The sequence below is a fragment of the Pteronotus mesoamericanus genome, unplaced genomic scaffold (genome assembly GCF_021234165.1).
Source record: "Pteronotus mesoamericanus isolate MK-2021 breed Mesoamerican mustached bat unplaced genomic scaffold, CSHL_Meso_final contig_78, whole genome shotgun sequence".
In the NCBI taxonomy this organism is placed as follows: domain Eukaryota; kingdom Metazoa; phylum Chordata; class Mammalia; order Chiroptera; family Mormoopidae; genus Pteronotus; species Pteronotus mesoamericanus.
This window is the reverse complement of record NW_026555258.1, coordinates 4,321,412-4,343,462: the sequence shown is the minus strand read 5'-3', so window position 1 is coordinate 4,343,462 and position 22,051 is coordinate 4,321,412. Positions and strand designations below refer to the sequence as shown.

Sequence of the window (22,051 nt, the reverse complement as noted above, 5' to 3'; positions counted from 1 at the left end):
CCCTGAACGGGTCTGGATTAGCGAGCCTCTCCCTTTGCAAACCATTGAGAGTCCTGGTACCAGGTCCTCTCCTGGGGCTGATCCCCTTACCCTTCTGATACCTGTGAGCCGGATGGAATGGACTCTTGCTGGCCATGGCTGCATTCCGAGGGCCATGGGGACTGGCCAGAGTGGGTACTGACTTCGGGGGTCCTTGGGACAGCCTGGAGACCGGCGTTCCCTCCCCACCGGTGCACAAGTGCTCAGAGCCTCGGGCGGGGCAGGCCTCCTCAGCGCCGACTGGCCCTGTCCCCGCCAGCCTGCTGAGAGCGGAGGCGCTGGGGGGAGGGGTGCTGAGACTACGTCTGGCTCAATAGGTAGGGCTCTTTTATTGTTTCCATTTCTCTGGGAGCCTAGATGAGTTCAAATTCTCTTGTTTTGCTGTAACATTGTAGGCAGTGAACCAGAATAAACAACTCTGGCAGGTGTGCATTACAGGGCAAGCGAGATGGTTTTGCTGGAGGCAAGGCGTTTTTCTCCCAGCGCCAGTTAATCTAGTACACAAGCAAAATACTAAAAGCCGCTGTAACTGAGAAGATACACGAGGCTGCTTCTGTACACAAAGGCTCCAGGCCACAAAGGGCGACATCTATTTCCTGCCTTTCTCTTCTTTCTTCCTACCCTTCTATTCCTGCTTCCTGTTCTGCCCAAACCAAGGAGGCCACGGGATTATAAATTTGAGAAGAAACAATTTTGCTTCCTTCAGTACACAGTACAGCCAGCCTGTTCAGTAGCCGAATCCTTTCCTATTAAAGGAACCAAAAAGATTCTACATAGTGATTTGAAGAATAAATAATGCATATAACAGCCAGGGGAGATTCTGGTGCAGAAAAGGAAATTGGCCCGACAGATGACCTTGGTGGGCTGGGTTGCACTGTTGCAACATTGTAGCTTTCCTGCTCCACCTCCAAGTAAATCAGCACAAAATAGCACTGCATGTGAAAGGCCAGGGCCCTGCTGCCCAGTGGAAGCACAAAGCAGGTGGCTGCGGCTGCAGGCTGCGTGAGGGCATTGCCGCCACCTCTTTCCATCCCTTGGAACCAAAACGGTGATTCGTAGCCTCAGCGCAAAAGTCCTAGAGCAGCCTGGTGGCCGACGGAGAAGAAATTTGGAGTTTGGGAATTCAAACGACGACTACTAACCCTCGCTTTCTTTCTTCCCATCTTTCTCATTGCTCTCTCTCTCTTGCTCCTACTTAACACATGTCTGTCAGGTGTACGCTCTGGATTGGGGATGCAGAGGGTGCAAAGGCGTCTCTGCCACCAGAGCCGCTGACTCTCCGATAGGACAAGAGACGTGTTTATGGAGAGCATGCGAGACACACACACAGGCAGAGGGCAGACTGGTGCGGGGTGGGGCGGGGGGGCATCTGTGTCGCAATGTTGGTATCGTGTGTGTTGCTTTTAAATTCCAGCCCAGTAACGTGGCCGATGGCAGCGACCTCCCGGGTTGGGGCAGAGCTGGCGTTGGATGGAGGGCTGCCTTGACTCCTCCGTGTTTTCCCCCGGGTGCTGTTTCCCTTCTGTGGGTACCGGGGACGTTCATTTAATGCTGGTTTCCCTGTGGTTCTTTTCCCTCCCAAAGACTAGCCAAACGGCTCCTGGGGCAGATCGTGGACCGCTGTCGGAACGGACCGGGCTTCCACAACGACATAGATGGCAGCAACACCATCCAGGAGGTCCTCATCCCTGCATCCAAAGTGGGGCTGGTCATTGGCAAAGGAGGGGAAACCATCAAGCAGCTGCAGGTGCGTGGACCTTAACGAAGATGGTCCTCTTCCTCCCCGTGGGAGGTGGCGGGGGGGGTCTTGTCGTAGCTCGGACCTCCCCCCCGTTGACCTTGCTGTGCCTCCCACAGGCCAGAGCTCCCCTCAGAGCCCTGCCCCCGTGGGTGCACGGACATCCATGTAGCCAGGCCTGCTGCCAGGCGTGATGCCGGTCCTGAGCCCCCTTGAACTTGAAGCAGCCATGGCGGCAGTCAGGCTCCGTTACCATCAGATGACAGCATCTCAGATACAAATGCTGTGTCTGGAGCCAGCAGCCCTTCCCTCCTTAGTGCCCTGGGCTAAACGTGTCTGTGCGCTTCTCGCGGGGCCCAGGGCCTCGCCCGTGGGACAGGGAAGCGCCAGCCTCACTGGTAACGATGCCGAAGTAACACCCATGATTGTATGTTTACATGAGACCCTTCGCACCGAGCCTGGGGCCCAGCAGGTGCTGCCATTGGCTCCAGGATCCCTCACCCGAGATACAAGGGGCCCAACGTGTTTCAGAATTGGTCACCCCCGGCAAGCCCCAGGGCTGCACTCTGTGACTGTGCATGTTTGCGTGGCTGAACGTAATAATAGTAACACTCAGAGTGACCAGAAACATGCTTACATGAGTTCAGGTAGTTTTGCTGCCAAATTACTTATGAACAAATCTATTTCAGAGCTTTGGGGCTTCTGAGGGTGCAGGTGGGGGTTGTGACCTACCCACGGGCTCTCTCCTGGCCCAGTCCTCGGACTGGGAAGGCACGTTACTGTGGACTTGAGGAGTCCAGGGTTTAGACTTCCAGAATTAAAACGTTGCCCTGCCCCCACCCCACACCCACCTCTGGACAGCTCGGGGGCAGCCTGCTGTCTGAGCCTCCTCACCAGCAGGACGGGAGCCTGCCTCACAGAGCCGCGCGCAGGCCCTGACTGGGTGCCCTTAGCGCGGGCAATCCAGGAGAGCTCCTGTGCACGCGGGTGTGCTGGCGGCTGGAGGGGGAGAGGAGAGCCTGGGATGCGGCCCCTCTGTCGCACGGGGGAGCTCCCTGGCACGGCCTATGCATTGGCATTCCCGGGCCAGGGCAGGGGGCCGTGTCTTGTGGTAGGCAGATGTGGCCGGGCCCCAAGTGGCGTCCTGTGCCCTCCTGCATGCCCCTCCCCGGCAGTGAGGCCTGTCCCGGTGTGTGCACCTCCACAGGAGCGGACGGGTGTGAAAATGGTCATGATCCAGGACGGCCCGTTGCCTACGGGAGCAGACAAGCCTCTCCGCATGACGGGAGACCCGTTTAAAGTGCAGGTAGGGGAGAGGCTGGGTTGGGCAGGTCCTGGGTGTGGGGGCGTCGCTCTGTCTTAACTCAGTGTTTTATGTCTGTCAAGAAGTTACAGAACCGGGCGTTCTTTTGGCTGAGGTAAGCTGCTTTCCCTGACCGTTGGATGCTGGAACAGTCTAGGGTTGTGTTGCCCAGCACCAGAGCCACGGGCCATGTGCGGCTAGCTGTTCAGTGCGAGCTAACTAAAAACTGAGTTCCTCATTCACACTGGCCGCATTTCAAGTGCTCAAGAGCCACACAAGAATGGTGGCTACTGTCATGGGCAGTGTGTATTCGGAACATTCCCGTAAACGCAGAAGGCTTTGTTGGCTGGCGAAGCGCTGAGCAGATGCAGTTTTCAACTTGCTACCTGTGGTCAGCTCAGATGCAGGCTCCGCTGGCTTTTATTGGCCTGCTCCCTCCCTTCTCTCTCCCTCTCTCTCTCTTTTTCTCTCTCAGCCTGTTTTTTGCAAGATTTGCAGCTGGGGTAGGAGGTAAGCAAAGGTACTGGCCAGGACACCGCCGGGTATATGTGTGTCCTCCTAGCAAGTGTCCTGTGTCCCGGGCTCCCGGCCGCAGTTGCTGAAAGCAGTGAGGGGCTTGGTCTTACGTCCCCTGGGGTAGGCCGCCCTGCAGCTCTTGCTGCCAGCAGGGGCGTGTGTGGGCTGTGGGGTGGGGTGTGTCTGTGCCCGAGAAACCCCGACCACTCTTTGCCACCGCCGCCCCGCAGCTGCCTTGCCTTAGCTGCATTTAGGGTAGCCCCAGGGCCACGCTCATTGGTGAGCCAGTCCACCAGTGACAGCTGTTCCTCCATCGGAGCTTTGGGGCTTTGGTGAAGTGGAGGTTACCAGCCTCCGGCAAAATATTTCCCCCAGTTCTTAACACCGTCATTCGGCTGAACTCCAGTTCATACTGTTTTTCACGGCACATACATAAAAGAACGGTTTCAAAACCGGATTGAGGGAGAGGATTAAAATGGCCTTTCCCCTTCGCCCCCGTCACTGAAGTGGCCTTCATTCCCCACCTGTGCCCTCCTCCCCGGAGTTCTAGGCTGTTTGAACGTAAACAGGAGGGGAATTTATAAAAATCAAATGGCATCTCACCTTTCTGCGCTTGGCTCATCCAGACCGGCTGGTGGACTCCATGGCCATGACACCAGGGAACTCTCTGGAAGGCATTGGAGGGCCAGCCTGCGGGCGGGTGCTGGGCTGTGGAGCGCCCACCCCCAGCAGCCCTCCCCACCTGCCTCCTCTCTTGGAACCTTTGGTTTTAGTTTTGTTAGAAAAAATACCCAAGCAAAGAGCTCATTTCATTGATGTTTCATGAATTTGCAGGAAATTAATTGTAAATTTTTAATGTCTTCCACATATTTTATTTGGGAGAAGTTATTTAGGGTGAGTTGTTTTAGGTTTTTCTGTGTGGGTTTTGTGTGTGTGTGTGTGTGTGTGTGTGTGTGTGTCTCCAACTTTTTATTATGAAAAACTTCAAATATCTAGAAATGCTGCAAAGACAGTACGACATATACCTGTATACCTCCATTGTACCTATCCTCTTGCCAGTGTACACATGCATTTGTTTGTTTATTTTACTTTACCATTTATGGGGAAGTGGCCAGAAATTATGACTCTCCACACCTAAATCCTAAGAATAAGGGCCTTCTGCTGTAAAACCAGGGCAGAGAAATAACAGTAATCCCGAACCATCTAAGCCAATCCGTATTCAGGTTTCCCTAAGTGTCCTAAGATTTTAATTGGTGTTGGGGGTGCAGGTGTGAGGGTTTGTTTTGGTTTGGTTTGGTTTGGTTTTTCCAGAACCAGGATTCGGTCTGCGTTCCCACGTGAACTTGAGTTGTGATGTGCAGTTAGTTGACCCTTAGTGTAGGTTCTGGGGGGGCGGGGCCGGGGTAGGCAGGCCAGGCTGATTTAAATATGTCCTTTGGGGAGAGGGCGCTGAGCGTGCCTTGGAGACAGTCAGGTCTGAGGGCGGTGTTGCCAGTCAGTAACTGGGACACTGGCTCTCAGAAGGCAGGAGGTCACTCTCGGGCTCCAGGGTTTGCCTTTCCCCTTGGACACTTTGGTAATGTCTTCTTTCTGGAACCTGCCCAGTCAGAGCCCCACTAACAAAGGGCAAGCTGGAAACCCTCTGGGCGACTTGTCGAGTTCGGGCCCGGGACAAATGTGCTGGCCCTACTGCAGCCTGGAAGAGGGCGGACCCTTTCCTGGGCATTTTGGGCGGTGTGAACAACGTGTCGTTTGGGATGTGACGTACGCGACTCCCATCAGCAGCCTGCCCCTTCCCATGTAATGGTAGTGTAATAAGGGGCTTCTCCCGCAGCCGAGTGCCTTCTGAGTCTTTAAGCCCAACCTGGTTTGACCTTGAAATTTCACCTGGTGTCATATCTTTTCTTTTTTGGAGTGGGGGGGATTTTGTTTTTCATAATGTCTTTTATCTGTGTTTATGCAGCAAGCAAGAGAAATGGTATTAGAGATCATCCGAGAAAAAGACCAAGGTGACTTTCGAGGTGTGCGCAGTGACTTCGCCTCCCGAGCGGGAGGAGGCAGTATAGAGGTATGCTCACACTGCGGGTTAGCAGGCAAATGAGATCAGGGTTAGGGTCGTAGGTCACACATCTGTTGGCACTTTAACCTTAAGCAAGTTCTTGAATTTTTGTCTCGTCTGTGAAATCTCCAAGGATGCTTGCTTCTCAGAGTGGGCATGGGGACAGACTGGGGCAGTCAGCCTGGGGAGGGAGCCAGCTGCATGCCTTTCAGGGCCTGGGGCCATCCTCCTGGCTCTGAAGTTTTGCTTCAGAGTTTACGCTGCTGCCCAGGTGAAGGCCAGAGTCCAAGTTTTCTTGGTGATCTGTGTTGTGATTGTGTCAGATTTAGAAGCCAGATTTATTGGTGAGGTGGGATGGGGTCAAAATCTATGCTTTAGAATTTTTAAAAAATTGATTGCTAGAGAGAAACGTTGATTTGTTGTTCCACTTATTTATGCATTTATTGGTTGATTCTTGTGTACTGGGGATTGAACCTACAACCTTGGTGTATCGGGACAGTGCTCTAACCAACTGAGCTACCTGGCCAGGGCTAAAATGAAATTTTCTAATCTGCTACAGTTGGGTGGACCTTACAAGCATTATGCTTATGTAATAAGCGAGATACAGGACAAATACTGTGCGATTCCACTTAATATCTAGAATAGGCCAATCCATAGAGATGGAAAACAGAGTGGAGGTTCCCAGGGGCTGGAGAAAGCAGGAGCTACTATTTAATGTATACAAAGGTTTTATGGGGGCGATGAGAAGGTTTGGGGTATAGCTAGCTGGGAAGTTACATGATATTGTAACTGTATTTGATGCCACTGAATTGTATAATTATGAATGGCTAAGATGGTAAAAATATTATGTATAATTTACCACAATGAAAAAATATTTTAAAGAACCACTAGCAAAATGAATGTGTATGGTATATTTATGCTTATTTCATAAAATTTGGAATATAATTTGTCATTTTTAATCTTTTATCTATTTCTAAGGTTTTTTTCATGTTTTTCTTGATTTTTATAATTATTTTGATCAAATCTCAGACTTTCTGAATGCATTTAATGGACAGAAATGCAATCACTAACCACAGTATTGTTCTTAAAAGGAAAAAAAAAGCTTTATTATATCACTTCCAAGAATGTAGTGCAATAAAACTCAAGTCTCTCACATGCACACACACATGCCCACACGCACCCCCCCCCCACGCACACGCGCACGCACACGCGCACGCCCGCAGAGCGAAGCCAGGCTTGCCGAGAGCTCTGACGAGGTTCTGTCTCTCTGTGCTTAGGTGTCTGTGCCTAGGTTTGCTGTCGGGATTGTAATAGGAAGAAATGGGGAAATGATCAAAAAGATCCAGAATGATGCTGGTGTGAGGATTCAGTTCAAACCAGGTTAGTTTTGATCATTTTCAAAAATCTTGTAATTATAAAGCACCTCACAAAACAAGGGCTTTGCTGCTAGCCCGTTTGTGTCCTGCCCTCTCTCTCCCCATTCCCCCCCCCCCGCCCCCCGCTGCCTCTCCCCCATCTCTCTCTCTCTCTCTCTGCTGCTCCAATCCAGGTTCCTCCTCCAGGCCCTTGTTTCTTTCTTTGCACCTGCTGGTCCAGTTGCCCTCGCTGTGCCTGAGCGCTCTGGCCTGGGGTTTCCAGGGCCTCCCGCTCTCTCCCCCTTAGACTAGTAAAACTGGGAATAATCAGCATAGCTTTTCTAGCTTTCAATTTGCTACCGAAAGACTTTTTTTTAAAAAATCTGTTATTTTGTCCTGACCAGGTTGCTCAGTTGGTTAGAATATCATCCCCATACGCCAAGATTGTGGGTTCGATCCCTGGTCAGGTCACATAGAAGGAACCAGTGAATGTATAAATAACTGGAACAACAAATGGATGTCTTTCTCTCTCTCTCGCCATCTCTCCCCCTTCCTTTCTCACTCTAAAATCAATAAGTTTTTTTAAAAAATAAAGTGTTGTTTTGATTTCATAAATTAAAGGTAACTTAAAATCATAAAAAAGGACAAACATTTTAGACTAAAGAACAGTTCTTTAAATTCTGTTAGTTTATAAGGAAAATTATCTACAGGGTCTTTATTTTCCTCATTTCTCTAAAGATGGAAAAATACCATGATGGACTGATTTTTGGAAAACATTGTCATAGCTCACCTTTGTTTTCCTTGGCTTTTGTTCGTTTGTTTGTTACTTCTTGGCTTTGTTTCTTTAATGAGATCGCCTTTAAATGTCTATAATTGCGCAGGTATTGGCATGGGCCATGCAGAAAGGTGTTGCTATGCACCTCTCCCTAGCCAAAGGGACCCTAATCTGGTAACGTCTCACTGCACCTTTGGCCTTGGCAGGAATATTGATTGCAAGTCAGACTGACCTTGTCTCTCTTAGGTTGGGCTTTGTTAACTCCACCTCTCATCTTGTTCCACAGACGACGGTATTAGTCCAGAGAGAGCTGCGCAGGTCATGGGACCCCCCGACCGATGTCAGCACGCAGCTCATGTCATCAACGAGCTTATTCTTACAGCCCAGGTGGGTCCGGCTCTGGATTCAGATAGCTCGTGGGCTGTAGCAGCAGGTACCACACAGGGCTTTGGGGCGGCACCTGGAGCGGCCCCTCCAGTCGCCTTGGGAGCCAGCACCAATCGGTTACCTCCCTCCAGGTTCAGGCCGGTTGTTGCACTGCAGTGCCTCTTTCTTGCTAGTTTGTCGCTCTTCTACCTTTATCACAGTGTCCAGGTTTTCTGACTATTTAACGGTGCAGATCACCAAGTTTCAAACAGTTGAATGCACTTAATTTAAAATTCTAAGCAAAATCTAAACCTAGCTTTAGAAAGCACTTCAGTATCCCCCAGAGTCCTAGTGCCGTCTTCGGCACCGGGTCCCCTGCACGCCTTTGCTCAGGACGTGAGTGGGCTCATGTGCCGTTGGTAGCCACTCCCCCGCCCTGTGCCAGGTGCTCTGGGGAACCGCTGCAGCTGGTGGTAGGGTGCCTGCCCCACCCCCACTCCCACCCCCACCCCCGGCACGTAGGGCAAGACAGTGTGAGAATGATGGGAGTCGAAGCGAAGCAGGCGGTTGGGAAGGGCCGTTGTCCCCGCTCTGCCACTAGCTGTGTGGCTTTGGATGAGTCTTTGAACTTCTCCAGGCCAAGTGTTCTCAGCAGCAAACAGGGTTTTGCACCAGATCACCTACTTCACCTGGGAGTACGTGCTGAAGGAGCACATTTGTAGCCCCCTCCCCAGATCTACTGAGTCAGAACATCCAAGGTGGGCTTGGGTGTCAGCTAGAGTCTCAGGCAAACCTTAGGGTTAGACAAGTTCTGGAAAGAGTCACTAAATGAATCCCTCCCCTCCTTTTTTGTAGTAAGGGCTCGTGAACCCAGAGCTGCAAAGGCCGAGATGGTTCAGAGGTAGCCTGGGCCTGGAAGCTCTGGCACCCCCAGCAGACCAGCTGCGGGCCTGCCTGTGCCTCAGCAGCAGTCTCAAAGTGGCCTTGTTTACTTGTCATTTGTCTCTCCTGAAAGTGGAGTGCAGGGAGAAAGCCTCTAACTCTCTCTGCTTTCTGCTGGTTTAGATTCTGGGTAAACGTTCCGTTTTCTCTTAATGGATAGGAGTGGGCTTTATCAAACCTTTCTTCACCACGTTGAGCCTCTGCTCAGCTTCTCCCTCCTTTGAAAGCAGCACTCAGCTTGACTAGGTTTTCCCTCCATATTTCAAAGATTTTAATGCTGCAGCTCCAAAGGGACTCAGGACAAAGCCTGGAATGAGATGTGTTGCCCTCAAATGACACAAATCGTGGTCCGCTGGGTACCGGGCCTGGGCTTTGCTCCCGCCGGGTCGGGGACAGGGTGAGGGTGGGTCAGGGGCCGCCGCAGCCCCGCACCGTGTGCTGCAGCCTGGCCGGTTCCCTGCCTCTGTTGGGGAGTGGGACAACTGGGTGTCCTTTCAAGTCCTTTATCCTTTGTGCTGGTTAAGGTGCGAGGTGTTCTGACTCACGTAGCAGTGTGAATCGTTCTTTATAGCATCCTGGTCAGGGGAGGGTTAGAAGTCATGCATTGTCACTCACGTGTCACTTCAAACGACCCTGGCTTTTTGGCAGCTACTGACTGGCTTCTGATAGGCCCAGCATGTGTTCACCCTGGGAAAGGGTGGCCTCAGCGCTGAGAGGCAGGCCCACCCCTGACCCCGTAGGTCAGGGCCCGTAATGTGGAGTCTGGAGGAAGGGCACTGGGCCTCGGGCCAAGGGGGCGCCATGTGGCCGCCGTTCTCCTCGGGTCTGTGTGTGCCACGTGACCGTGCGCACTTACCGGCGCACGTGCCCCGAGCATGCCCGTGCCTTGCGTTCGTTCTGCCTCTAAAGAGCACTTCAGACGCCGAGGTGCGAGTGGCGCTCAGGTTCTGGTGTGTGGCAGTGGCGACGTCCTGTCCCTAACCCCCTCCCTGGGGATGAAAAGTGCTGGTGGCAGTGGCAGGAATACTCACTTAAGCTTTGCTTCTTCCCCAGGAAAGGGACGGCTTCGGCGGCCTCGCGGCGGCCAGAGGACGCGGCCGGGGCCGTGGTGACTGGAGTCTGGGAGCCCCCGGGGGCCTCCAGGAGATAACGTGCACGGTGCCAGCCGACAAGTGCGGCCTCGTAATCGGCAAAGGTAGGGCGGCCGCCGGGTGTGCGCCTGGGACACGGTGGGGGCCTCCTGGGGGCGGGGCGGGGCGTGTGCGCCCGTGAAGAGGAAGACCCACGCCTCTCGAAGCAGCGCGGTTGCTGCGCTGGCTGCCTGTGTGCCTGGCAGCCGGTTGGCGACAGACTCGCCTCCCGGACCCTTAGAAGCGTGGCCGAGGTAACTTCCTTGAGGAGATGGAGGCTGGTTTCTGGCAAACGCGCCACTTTTTTCCTTACTGGATTTGGGCGTTTGGTCTGTATTGACATAACACGTGAAAGTGGTTTTTATCCTTTCAACACATTTACCATGAGTAACAGACACCCTGTGGAGGGAAATAAAAATTGATTTACTAGTTGTTTCTAGGCATTTTAGAGAAAACTAGGTAAAAACCCTTGTTCATGGCTGCTCTGCTCCTTCCCACTTTTCAGTGAGAAGCAAAGAAGGGGGCAGGCAGGTTTCTAGGCCATTGGGGCTGGTTCGCCTGGGCTGGCCTTGCCTTAAAACCAAGAAAGGCCACTGAGAGCCCCAGCTGGTGTGGCTCAGTGGACTGAGCGCAGGCCTGCAAACCAGAGGGTCGCTGGTTTGATTCCCAGTTAGGGCACATGCCTAGGTTGTGTGCCAGGTCCCCAATTAGGGGTGTGCAAGAGGCAACCGGTCGATGTTTCCCTCTCTTTCTCTCCCTCCCTTCCCTTTTCTCTGAAAATAAATAAATAAAATCTTTTTTAAAAAGGCTGCTGAGAGCAGGTCTGTGGTTCACCAGGCCATTCCCCAGCACTGGCCCCTGGCCCCCAGCTGCTGCTCAGCCTCCCTCTGTATTCCAAGCACAGTCTTGGCACCGATAGGGGACTCTTTGGTGTTGGGTGTTGTATCTGAGGAGATAATATTCTCCTCCCCTAGAGTTTCTCCAGTTTCTGTGCTCACCAGACATCTCTTCGCTGTATGTGTTGGGGGTGGGTGCTTGTTGTTCTGCGGAGTGTGGTTTGGGAGTGCGTCCCACAGCAGCAAGCCGAGGCTGTCGCCGCGCATCCCCACGAGCGGGCGCGGGCAGGAACTGCCTGTGGACAGCGTGTTGTATGCGCTCTCACAACACTTATCTCCTGTATCTGTGTGATCTCAGATTCTCAGAGGCGGTAGGAACAGTGTTTTAATTTTCTGGCAGGGTGTCCATGCCGATAAGTGTTGGTGGCCTTGTTAGCTGCCCAAATGCTGTGATCGGTAAGAAACTGCTCAGCCCTGTGCCCTGATGGCTGCGAGAGTCTGCTCCGCTGACGCCTGTGGGCTGAGAGGCGGGCACAGGTTCTGTGTCTTGTGAGAACCGCTGTTACCATCATGGTTTTCCTGTGGGCATGCGTCTCCTCTAGGCACTGGCAGAGCCCGGCCACCTTCACCGTGACAGTGCTCGTGAGGCACGGAGACCTCGGTGTCCACAGGACAGCCTCTCTCAGCTCACCCTCTGCGGAGGCAGCCCGGGTGACCCCCAGAGGGAAGTGTGACAACGGAGGATGCTGTCACTGTCCCGCGCTCCAGCTGCAGCCTGGAGAAGGCCAGAAAAGTTCTGTGGGAGGGTGGGGGGCTCTCTGTACCCACCCCCCACCGCCAGGGCTGGACAGGAGGCGCTGCCCCTCCTGGGAAAGATGCGTGGCTGGGGGCGGACAGCGGGGGAGGGGAGGGCGCCACCCGCAGCCGGGCCCTGCTCCCTGGCTCCAGCCCTGGGACAGACGCCCGCCTCCCGGGCCCCGCTGGATTTCCATGATAAATACAGCAGCAGTGACAGATAGTGTGGCCAGCCCTGCTCCTGTCAGCCAGGCCTTTTAGCAGGTTTGATTAATTGCTTTACGATTTCACAACCGGCCAGGGGGGCCACTGGTAGGTCACTTCTGCCCCCCATCAGGTGGAAGAATGGAGCAGGCTGCCTGAATGAGTTGCAGGCAGCCACCATGTGCCAAGCTGGTGACCTCATTTTGAAGGAAGATAAACTTAAATTAACTCCTTCCGGCCCCGTGCAGTTCCGTTGGGCCTCCTCACCTGACCAGCACGCCCCTGAGGCCTTGGGAGAGGGGCTCTGGGTCTGCTGGGCTGCGTGCCCAGTGGATAGAGGGGCCTGGTCTGGGCCTGCGGGGGCCTCGTCTCAGACACGCGCACCCTTTCTGCTCCGCCCCACGGTCGCGTGGCGGGGAGCGGGGGAGGAGGCAGGCAGTGCTGTGGAGCGGTCTCCGCTGCACCTTTGCTCTCCGAGGCTTCCCAGACACTCCATTGCCCCGAGGAGAGAGGCTGGTCACTTCAGGTGCAGAGATCAGGTTCGGCCCCTGTGGGTGAAGGCCAGTAGTGATAGGCCCCGGGGCTTTCTGCATTGGTCCCTGCTGTCCCCGAGGCCAATGTGTTTGCTCAGGGTAGAACGCGTAGGGCCACTTTCCTTAAACTGTCTCAGAGCTTGAAGGAAATTGTGCACATAAGACTTCCGTCTGTTGAGTCCTTTTTTAAATTTGCTTTTAAATGTAAAACCACCCTACACTAAACCAACTTGCCACCCAAGCCAGATGCTGAGCAATGCTTCATCCGAGCGCCCACCGTCCCTGGGCTCCTTCCCAGGGCTTGGGGGCTGCTCACGTCGCCTGCAGGAAGGACTGCAGGCCCGAGGCCCCAGCTTTGCTGCTTGGCCCCTGGAGAGTCCCCTGGAGAGGACAGGTGTCCTTAGGCACCGCCTCCTTGGCCGGGCGTTCATTCAGCCCAGGCCTCCCCTGGGTGGAGTGGAGGCTGGAGTGTTTGAAGGCTTATGGGCATGTTACAAGGAAATAACACATACCCTGTGAGGTTAGTTTGGACTCCGATGCGGGGTGGAGGGGGGGTGACACAGACACTGGCCTTCAGTTGTCACTTTGGATTTTTCGGGGCTCCCTGACCCCCTGCACCAGATTTTCCACAGATTGTCTTTTTCCAGTCTTGCAAAAACTGCTACAAGTTTTCCTCGTATTCTGGCTCCCCCACCCCAGTTGTGTATAGCGGGTCTGTAAGTTCTGCAAGTTCTGCGAAGTTTCAAAAGAAGAATCAAACCATTGTTACACTGGCTGAGCTTTTGTTATGCAAATTTCATTAAGAGACTGGGACTCTCTCACAGGTTTTTCAAAGAGTCCAACTAAATTTTCATTAGCCCGGCTCCACCCAGGCCTCTGTGACCCCCATCCTCCGGCTGCCTCTGTCTAGACCTGTCCCCCCCGCTCGAGGAGGCAGGGACTTGAGAAGTGGCAGGGTGGGATTCTAAAGGCCCGAGTGTGCTCCAGGCATTGTTGGGCCTGGTGGCTGTCTGTCTGGCCTGTGGAGCGGGGGAGGGAGGGAGAGCGGCAGAGCAGTGGTCCTCGCTGGGTGGAGGGCCCCCATTGTGCTGCGGAGGGGCCGCCAGGCCGCTTGTCTCTGGCGGAGGAGGATGAAGCACCCTCCCAGGGCTGGCTGGCGCGGGAGCTGGGGCCGAGGCTGCTGGGGCCGAGCTCTGACGTATGCAGATCCCCGGGCCTGGCTTCTGGTCTCTGCAAGGACATGGAGATAGGAAGCAGTAGGTGCCACTTGGTGACTGATGCTTCAGCCAGGTTCCGGGGGAAGGACCAGCTTCCCATCCTAAGTCTGGGTTTGCAGCCGAGAGACTTACTATGGGACGCTGGTGTCTGTAAAGTCGATAAAAAGTACCCGTTCCCCGGGCGAGTGCAGGTGCAGAAAAGACCTTCCCCATGTCTCCTGGAGCAGAGAGCTGCCACTCGTTTGGTTTGCCTCCACGGCCACTAACCCTTCTATCTTGTGTCCTGTGCCTACAGGGGGCGAGAACATCAAAAGCATAAACCAGCAGTCAGGAGCCCACGTGGAGCTGCAGCGGAACCCCCCCCCCAACACCGACCCCGGCCTGCGGATATTCACCATCCGGGGGCTTCCTCAGCAGATCGAGGTGGCCAGGCACCTCATAGATGAGAAAGTTGGCGTACGTACAAGGTCCCTTCCCCACCTGGCTTACTAATAGCTGGCTTTTCTGGTGGATGTCGAAGGTACCTGTTTTTCCCCAGAACCTTGTATTTCCTGTGCCTTTCAGCCCTCACGTGACGTGAGGGCCCCCTCTCACTTTGCCGAGGGAGAAGGCCGGGCCCAGGGGAGCCGGGCCCAGGCGCCCTGAAGGGAGCCCTCTGGCAGAGCTCACCAGGCCACCAGCTCAGGCCCTAGGGCCGTGTCCCCTGCAGGCGTAGATGAGCAGCAGCTCAGCCTGCCCCCAGCACTGCCCCGCCGCTGGCGCTGCCCTGGCGGCCAGGCCTGCAGGCAGCTTTCATTGACTCTGGCTTTAGTTGCAGGCACCTCAAAGCAGATAAAGAAAGGGAGTGTTGATGGAGGACAGATTGGCCACTGCTCGCCTCAAAGGGGACGTAGAGTGGCAGAAAGAGCCATGGGCCAGCCTAAATTGACGGGAGAGTCAAGCAGGTTGGTCCCTACCCCCAGGGTGACACACTAGGGCAGATGCGGTGCCAGTATCGGCTGTGTGGTGGTATCGGTCACTCACGGGGCAGAGCCATTTCTGCAAGTCACACCGGCTGTGGGGAAGGCAGGCTAGCACGAGTGCCGTAGGGTGTCTTCCCTTGACTCTGTCTCCCCAAAAGCTGGGGTCTGCCTCGGGGGGCCAGGCAGCTGGCGAGGGCCTCCGACAGTCAGTGAGCGGTCCCCTCTGCGCCACCACAGGGCACCAGCCTCGGAGCACCGGGAGCCTTTGGACAGAGCCCCTTCAGCCAGCCCCCCGCTGCACCTCATCAAAAGTGAGTCTCCCCGTCCATCCCAGCTGGGAGAGTTCAAGAATTCTCTCCTCCCCCGCCCCGCCCCCGCAAGGGCCTCCTTTCCAGCTCCTGCCAGGCAGTGCCAGCCGGAAGCCTGAAGTTCCGGGTGCAGGTGGACTCCGCTCTCCCTCCCACCCTGGTCCCTCTGGCCGGTCTGTAGCTCACTGACTGGAGCTGGGCAGAGAGCCTTCCTGGGGGCAGAGAGTCTGGTCACCGATGGCATCTCCGAAAGGGTGCTCGCCACCTGGGGCTGAGGGACGGGACGTTTTTACAAAAGCCCTTCCACTGTTGGGTCCTCCACCCTTTGACAATTTTTTTTCCCCACTTTCTTTCAGCACCTTCCCTCCAAGGAGCTCAGGGTGCTTCCCAAACATTGCTGCTAAAGTCAACGGGAACCCCCACAGTGCCCCTGTGAGGTAGGGGCCCGCTCTCACTCCGTCTGTGGTTCCCACTCAGGATGAGGGTGGTGGTCCCCCGGCCACGCCCGGGGGCCGCTGCACTTGCCTGGGGGAGGGGTGAGCAGTACAGTGGCAGGCGGCAGCGGTGGCGGGAGGCGGGCTGCGGCGAGGAGGGCTGTGGCCCGCACTAGAACGAGTGACTGTCCTCCACAGTGGTCCCCCGGCTTTTCTGACCCAGGGCTGGGGCAGCACCTACCAGGCGTGGCAGCAGCCAGCACAGCAAGTCCCAGGTGAGAGTTTCCCCGAGGGGTGCCCCCCCCCCACACTTAAAAGGTTCCAGGGGCCGGTGCACCTGAAACGGTCTCTTCCGACGTTGCCAGTAGGCTCAGGCCCTTCCCAGAGATGTCAGGGAGCCGCCTAGGATTCGGGAGCTTCTATGCCCTGCCTGCAGCTGGGCAGGGGCAGAGGGGGCTGGCTCTTTGCCGGCCCACCTTCTCAGACCTTTCTTTCCTATCTTGTCCTCCTCAGACTGGGTCAGAAGGGCCCGCTGGCATCGGAGGGCGGGGCTTGCTGAGCCCCTCCACCCCTCACTTGCGCTCTGCCCCTCACCCTGAGCACCCCTGAGCAGCCTCTGCATGCTGGGTCCCCTGTCCCTCCCTCCATTTGGCTGAAAGGTGACGTCTCCCTCTCCTTACCAGCACTGTCTTAGAAAGGGGCGGCTCCTGTCTCCCAAACTTTTCAGAAAGAGCATGCTGGAGAGAGCTCTGCTAAGTGACTGAGAAAACTGGAAGAGAAAGTTCTCGTGGGAGTCGAGCCCACTCCCCACGCCCCAGCCGACAGGAGCTCTAAGCCTCGTTCTCAAGCCTGTTGCTGGCAGAGCCCGTTTTGCACAGCCTGCGAAACAAAAGAGCGTGTGTAACGGCACGCGCGTGGCGGGGTAGCGGGAAGGGGGGGCGGTTCTCGGCGTGTGTGTAGTGTCCTGACTGCACGGCAGACCACAGGCCAGGCCGCACAGCTGAGCTCACCGGGACCAAGGCTGGGGCCTGGGGCTGCACCTTCCCCATTGAGCAAAGTGCTGCGGGGCGACCCTGGTCAAGGTCACAGTTAGGGGAGACCCGCAGGCCCTGGAGGCCAGCGTCATGCAGTCTCAGGCACATTCCGGCTTCTCTGGGCTCCAGTTTGGGCATCTGTGGAATGAAGGCTGTGGGTCTGACTCCTGAAGTGTCAGCAAGCTCCGAAATTGCATGCTTGTATTTTTTTCTTTTCTTCTGCCATGTTTTCTTATTAAATGTCCTAAACATACAGAATATTTTTTAAAACTTCACTGTGAACAGCTACATACCACAGAGATTCTGCTGTTCCTTGTCACTGGAGTCACTTTATCCCAGAGCCTGTCATGTTTTGTTTCCTCCTGTTCCTACGGTTGGAGGGTGGCTGCAAGATATGGGTGCCCTGGGCTGACTCCCTATTGTTCCACCATCCAGGACGGGGCCTGTGAGAGGCCCTAGACTTGGGGAGCACATCTTCACATTGAAGCCCAGGGACGCCTGTCCTCCCTGAGGGACACGGGCCTTGGGGGGCGTGGCTCTGCAGAGGCCCGGCCCGCGGGCGGCCCAGGCAGGCCGGAGGCGCTGGACGTTTGGGCTGAGGAGGGAGACACGGTGTGTGCCTGGCTTCTGGCCTCTGTTCACCAGCTTCCGTCTTCTGGGGAGCTTTGTTGGTTTATTCAGGGGGGTTAGAAGTTGAGGATTGGGTTTGGTCAGTGAAATCTTGTTTTAAAGAAAAGTCCTGCTGGTGCACACTCCGTGCTTGAGGGAAGACATCTGGCCGCCTGCATTCTTCACGCCTTTCCCCAAACTGGGTCCCTTTGCCCCTGGTGCCCTGGTCTGACTCCTGCCGGCCCTGGTGGGAGGGCAGGGGGAGAGGGGCACCCCACTTCCGGAGCCTCCCCGGCGCACACCCTCACCACCCTGGTCCCCACGCCCCTCCGCCATCCTCAGCGCATTCGCTCGCAGGGGCGCGGCGGCTGGCCCGCCCTTTGTCCCACTGCAGGCTGGCACTGAAGACTGGACCTTGAAGGGGCCTCAGCAGGTGGCACAGGCAGCCTGACCTGGGCAGCACACAAGGTCCTGGCTTGTCACAGGGTCACCGGTTAATGCTCTTTATGCGCCTGCCCCTGCTACACAGAGTAGGCACGGGCTTGTGCGGGAAGGAAAGGCAGGAGCAAGCCCACACCCCTGCCCCTGCACCCGCCTCAGGAGGCGGAAGGCTCGGTTGTGTCAGGTGCGTGTTGTGGCCGGCAGCCCCTCCCTGTGGGGACTTTGTCCGTCTTCACCTTGAGCTCAGTTTCCCAAGTGCGCGCTACGGTTCTGCTTGTGCAGAGGTGACGCCGTCAGTTTCCGAACAGAAGGGACGGTGAAGAGTGTACCCAGCGCCATTCCATCTGTCCCATTTGAAGGCCCATCCAGGGAGCTTAGCCGACAGTCCACCTCACCACCCGCTCGGGCTCTGCTCCCCTGCAGCTCCAGCCCCAGCCTTCTGGGGGTCCTGGTGGCACCCATGCCCCCACCTGGCTTGGGTGGAGGCCCTCTTAGGTGTCAGTGTAGCCATCTGCTGCGACCTTCCTCCCCGGCCACGGGGCCCAGAGCCAGCCACAGCGGGGTGCGGCCTGGGGGCGATCGCGTGAGCGCAGAGCGGGGCCTGGCGTCGCGGCCAGGCCGAGGCCGCAGGGAGGCCCGGAGGCCTGACTGCTTTTGTGTCCTTCGCACAGGCCAGCAGAGCCAGCCGCAGAGCAGCCAGCCCGACTACAGCAAGGCCTGGGAAGACTATTACAAAAAGCAGAGTGAGTGCGCCAGCCCTCCCAGTGACCAGGCCCCGGCCCCAGACCCCCACAGCCTTCACTGTCCGTGGCTCCCAGTTGCCTCGTCCCTTTAACGCTGTCTGCGTCTGACTCGGTCTGGATGCTCCCGTCTGTCTCTGCCCATCTGTGTACCTGTCAGGGGGCACGGGACAGCCGCTCACCTTCCCCCCTCCGCCGCCGCTCTCTCCCCCTTCTGGATTCTGGAGGGCGTTGCACCTCAGCTGGGTGACCACTCACCGCTGTCCTGGTTGCCTGTAGAACTGTGTGGCCGAGACGCAGAGCAGCCATGTCCTGGTCCCTGACTGTCTTGCCGCCGCCCGGGTCTCTCTGGCCAGTTCAGGGCAGATGAAGAGAAGACAAATGGTGGGGCTCAGGGGAGGGGGCCTGCGGCTAGAGTGGGTCTTGAGGTGATTGTTTTTATTAAGCTCCTTTTCTTAAGAAACTACTTTGTTTGTTTGTTTAATGGAAGAAAAAACGTTAACAGTAACAACCCAGAAAGCCCAGGTGAATCATTTCACATCAGCCCTAAATTCTCCGTGTATGTTCCAAAACTGCAGAGCCCAGCTGTCTGGGCGCTGTGGCTCACGTAGCTGGTTGGATGAGCTCAGTCAAAGGCCATCAAAGAAACGGCCGCCCTGTTTGAGTCGTCACTGAGGGTCATCGCCACCTGGAGCGCCTGGTGAAAGTCTGGGTGTCTGGTCCCTCCAGGTCGCCCAGTCCTGTGTCTCCCGCCCACTCACACCCAGGCCAGGCAGACAGGTGCAGAGGACGGGACTCTGAAAAGACGCCCGTGAAGGCCCTGCAGGGCGGAGTGGAGAGTGGCCGTGAGAGGCTGGCTGGACTTCCCACGCCCTGCCCTCCACCCTGTGTCGCCAGCCTCCCGGGGAGAGAGCCCTGGCGCCTGAGTCTTTAGGGAAGGACCCCTCCCAGTGTCCTCCTCTCCTCTGGGCACAGCCCCGCCCCTGACGAGGCCTGTTTTCTCTCCGTCCTCCAGGTCACGCTGCCAGCGCTGCTCCGCAGGCCAGCTCCCCGCCGGACTACACGATGGCCTGGGCAGAATACTACAGGCAGCAGGCTGCGTTCTACGGGCAGACATTAGGGCAAGCGCAGGCCCACAGCCAGGTGTGTAGCCAGGGCCCGCGCTGCTGAGACCCCCGCCCAGGCCTAGCCCTGACCCCAGCCCCGCCCAGGCCCCTGCGTCAGCCCGGCCCCAGCGCCCTCAGCGTGGCCCCTCCTCGCCCCAAAGAGAATGAGTCTGAGCCAAGCAGGAGAGGAAGTGGGTGGGCAGCCCCTCCGAGGAAGTGCCTGGTCTCCCCTCAAACCCAGGCCCTAGACCGCAGAGCTCAGTGGCACTCGGTTCTCTCTCTGGGCCTCAGTGTCCCTCACTGTAAACAGGAGGGCCGAGCTTGGCCCTGGGAGCAGTGACTGTGGCGCTCACACCTGCTGCTGCTCTCGGAGCGGCTGCTGTGGCCAGGCTGCCGCCGCTGCCACCGTCCTCCGTGGGCAGCGAGGGGTGGCAGGAGCAGGGCCGGTCCGTGGCCTCTGGAGGCAGGGCGCGGCGGGGTGGGGCGGAGCGCCAGGCCTTCCTCGGCTGGCCTGGCCGCGAGGGCTCTGCCCAGTCAGAGGCCAAGGATGGGTCTGTTGTGTGTGGGCGGGTGGGGGGGGGGGGGGGGCTGGTGCTGGGGATCCCCGCAGACAGTGTGTCAGTGAGCAGCGGCCTGGGCCGAAAGCCGATTGGCCCTCTCCCTGCCAGACTGGCCCCTGGTGCCTGGGGGCAGTGGAAGCAGGTGTCCTGGCTGGTGGGTGGCCCCGAGGAGAAGTATCAGGAGCTCACTCTTCTCCCTCCCCAGTAACCCCTACAGAGAGACCTAGGACCCTCCTGTTCAAGCGCGGTTCAGTCTGGGCCAGAGCCCCTGTAGGGGAAGGGGTGCGGGGGGAGGTGCCGAGGCAGCGCCGGGGTGCCGGTGCGCCTGCCGGTGCCCTGCCCTGCTGTAGAGCCAGAAGGGAGGGGTGCCAGGTCGCCCCTGCCTAAGACAGAGCCCCAGACCTGAGACAGCCCTGGGGAGGGCGCTGCCGCAGGCTGACCGCTCTCCCCTTCCTCCCACAGGAGCACTAGGACAGTGACGCGTGGCCCCTCCCCGGGATCAGTGTGAGGAAAACCTGTTTGTAACAGAGGTTTTTAGATTTGCAAACCTTTTGATGAAGAACCTTTGTTTTCTGTGAAACACTATTATTAACACAATTTTTCTAAAAATCAAGAAATCAGTCACTAAAAATTGCTGATAATTTCTGTTATTTCAAGTGTGGAAGCTCTGGGATTTTTTGGAGCACTATCTGCAAATCCAGGTAGCAAAATGTGCCTCAGAGCAGTGACATTTCAACTGGTGTGTTTTTGTTTTTGTTTTTGTTTTTTGAGTGTCTTTTTATTTACAGTTGTTTCTGTGGCAACAGAAAGTGGCTTGGAAGTCTTAGGTGGTATGTAACAAATTATTTTTAAAAATTTTTAAACAATATTTAAATGTTCTTAAATGTGTAAATTCATTAAATGTTTTACTTCTAATTTCTTGTATTTTGGCTGTCTGGTGTTATTGCATTTTTTTTTTTAAAAAAACAACTATTATGTATTGTAATTAATTATGTGAATTCTGAATTGAGACAGAGAATTGTATCGCTGTCCAACAGGGATTGGGAGGGGGCATTTTATAGGGTTTGTATAATTTCTAGAGTTCTAAGGGTAATATAAAAATGTTAGCATATTTTTTCATGTCTCCATCACCAGTTCCAATTGTGTATCTAAGACCTCCAAGCTTGTTTTAAAAACAAAACAAAAAACCTTTCTCTATTCTCTCAGAAATATAAATTGTGTTATTTTTAATATTAAAAAGAAATTCAATATAACTTTTAACACTGTGGAACATTAAACTGCATAAAAATGTAGTAACTATTTTTTAATTCCAAGGCATTCTTTGTGTTTTTCTTTTAAATATTTTTTAATATTTGTCAAATTAACTAGATGGATAAATAAATCTAGTATTAACCACAATATGAATTAAGTAATTTTGATTTAATAAAAGGGATAATATTTCCAATGTTTACTGTAGTTTATCTTGTACAGATAACATGTATTTTTAAAGGAAAGAAAAACAGACTTGAAGCTATTTTTTTCCCGCATTTTTGATTGACCTGGGAGACATTCCGTTGGAAATGTACTGAGGATAGTGTTTCCTTGTTTTCCTTATTAAATGCTTGAAATGTCTAACTATTAAAAAAGGCTGATGGAAATGTTATGCATGTTGTTTTTAAAAAAAAAAAAAAGTGGTCTTTTTTTTGGACTGACAATTCATTTTACACTCTATAATAAAATTCCCACAAGACATCTTGTGGGTGAAGTATTTTGAGTCTGTTGGCGTTCATTCGCGTGTCCCTGCCTCTGCCCGCTGCCTGCTGCCCCCAAAGCCAGAAGCAAGGGTTCTTAGCCGGTCACCTGTCAGCCTGTCACCCCAACTCTGTCAGCGCACGACCTGGATTTCTAGCTACTTTGTTAAGCTAATTTTATTTTAAAGGCTTAGTATAATTCAACAGTTAGACTTCACAGCCTAGGTTACTGTCAGCCCCTCCCTCTTACCTGTCGTCTCAGCGTCTCCCTTGACGTGGGTGTGGCCCGGTGGAGTCAACAACAGCTTCCCTGGCGGAA

General features: G+C 55.2%; 1 protein-coding gene across 3 annotated transcripts in view; it reads left to right on the top strand.

The window, feature by feature from the left end:
* FUBP3 (far upstream element binding protein 3) overlaps positions 1 to 21,722 on the top strand; it is a 48,943-nt gene extending 27,221 nt beyond the window's left edge. For 2 of the 3 annotated variants that reach the window (XM_054584223.1, XM_054584221.1), the window contains exons 7-19: positions 1,624 to 1,786; positions 2,985 to 3,083; positions 5,560 to 5,664; positions 6,933 to 7,035; positions 8,072 to 8,172; positions 10,147 to 10,288; positions 14,104 to 14,264; positions 15,008 to 15,081; positions 15,435 to 15,515; positions 15,711 to 15,787; positions 18,268 to 18,339; positions 19,352 to 19,479; positions 20,437 to 21,722. In XM_054584223.1, the coding sequence (XP_054440198.1) occupies positions 1,624 to 1,786; positions 2,985 to 3,083; positions 5,560 to 5,664; positions 6,933 to 7,035; positions 8,072 to 8,172; positions 10,147 to 10,288; positions 14,104 to 14,264; positions 15,008 to 15,081; positions 15,435 to 15,515; positions 15,711 to 15,787; positions 18,268 to 18,339; positions 19,352 to 19,479; positions 20,437 to 20,481 (1,351 nt within the window). In that variant the 3' untranslated portion in view covers positions 20,482 to 21,722. The remainder of the gene's footprint in view (positions 1 to 1,623; positions 1,787 to 2,984; positions 3,084 to 5,559; positions 5,665 to 6,932; positions 7,036 to 8,071; positions 8,173 to 10,146; positions 10,289 to 14,103; positions 14,265 to 15,007; positions 15,082 to 15,434; positions 15,516 to 15,710; positions 15,788 to 18,267; positions 18,340 to 19,351; positions 19,480 to 20,436) is intronic. The other variant, XM_054584224.1, reaches the window with a different exon arrangement.
* Positions 21,723 to 22,051: the final 329 nt, after the last annotated feature.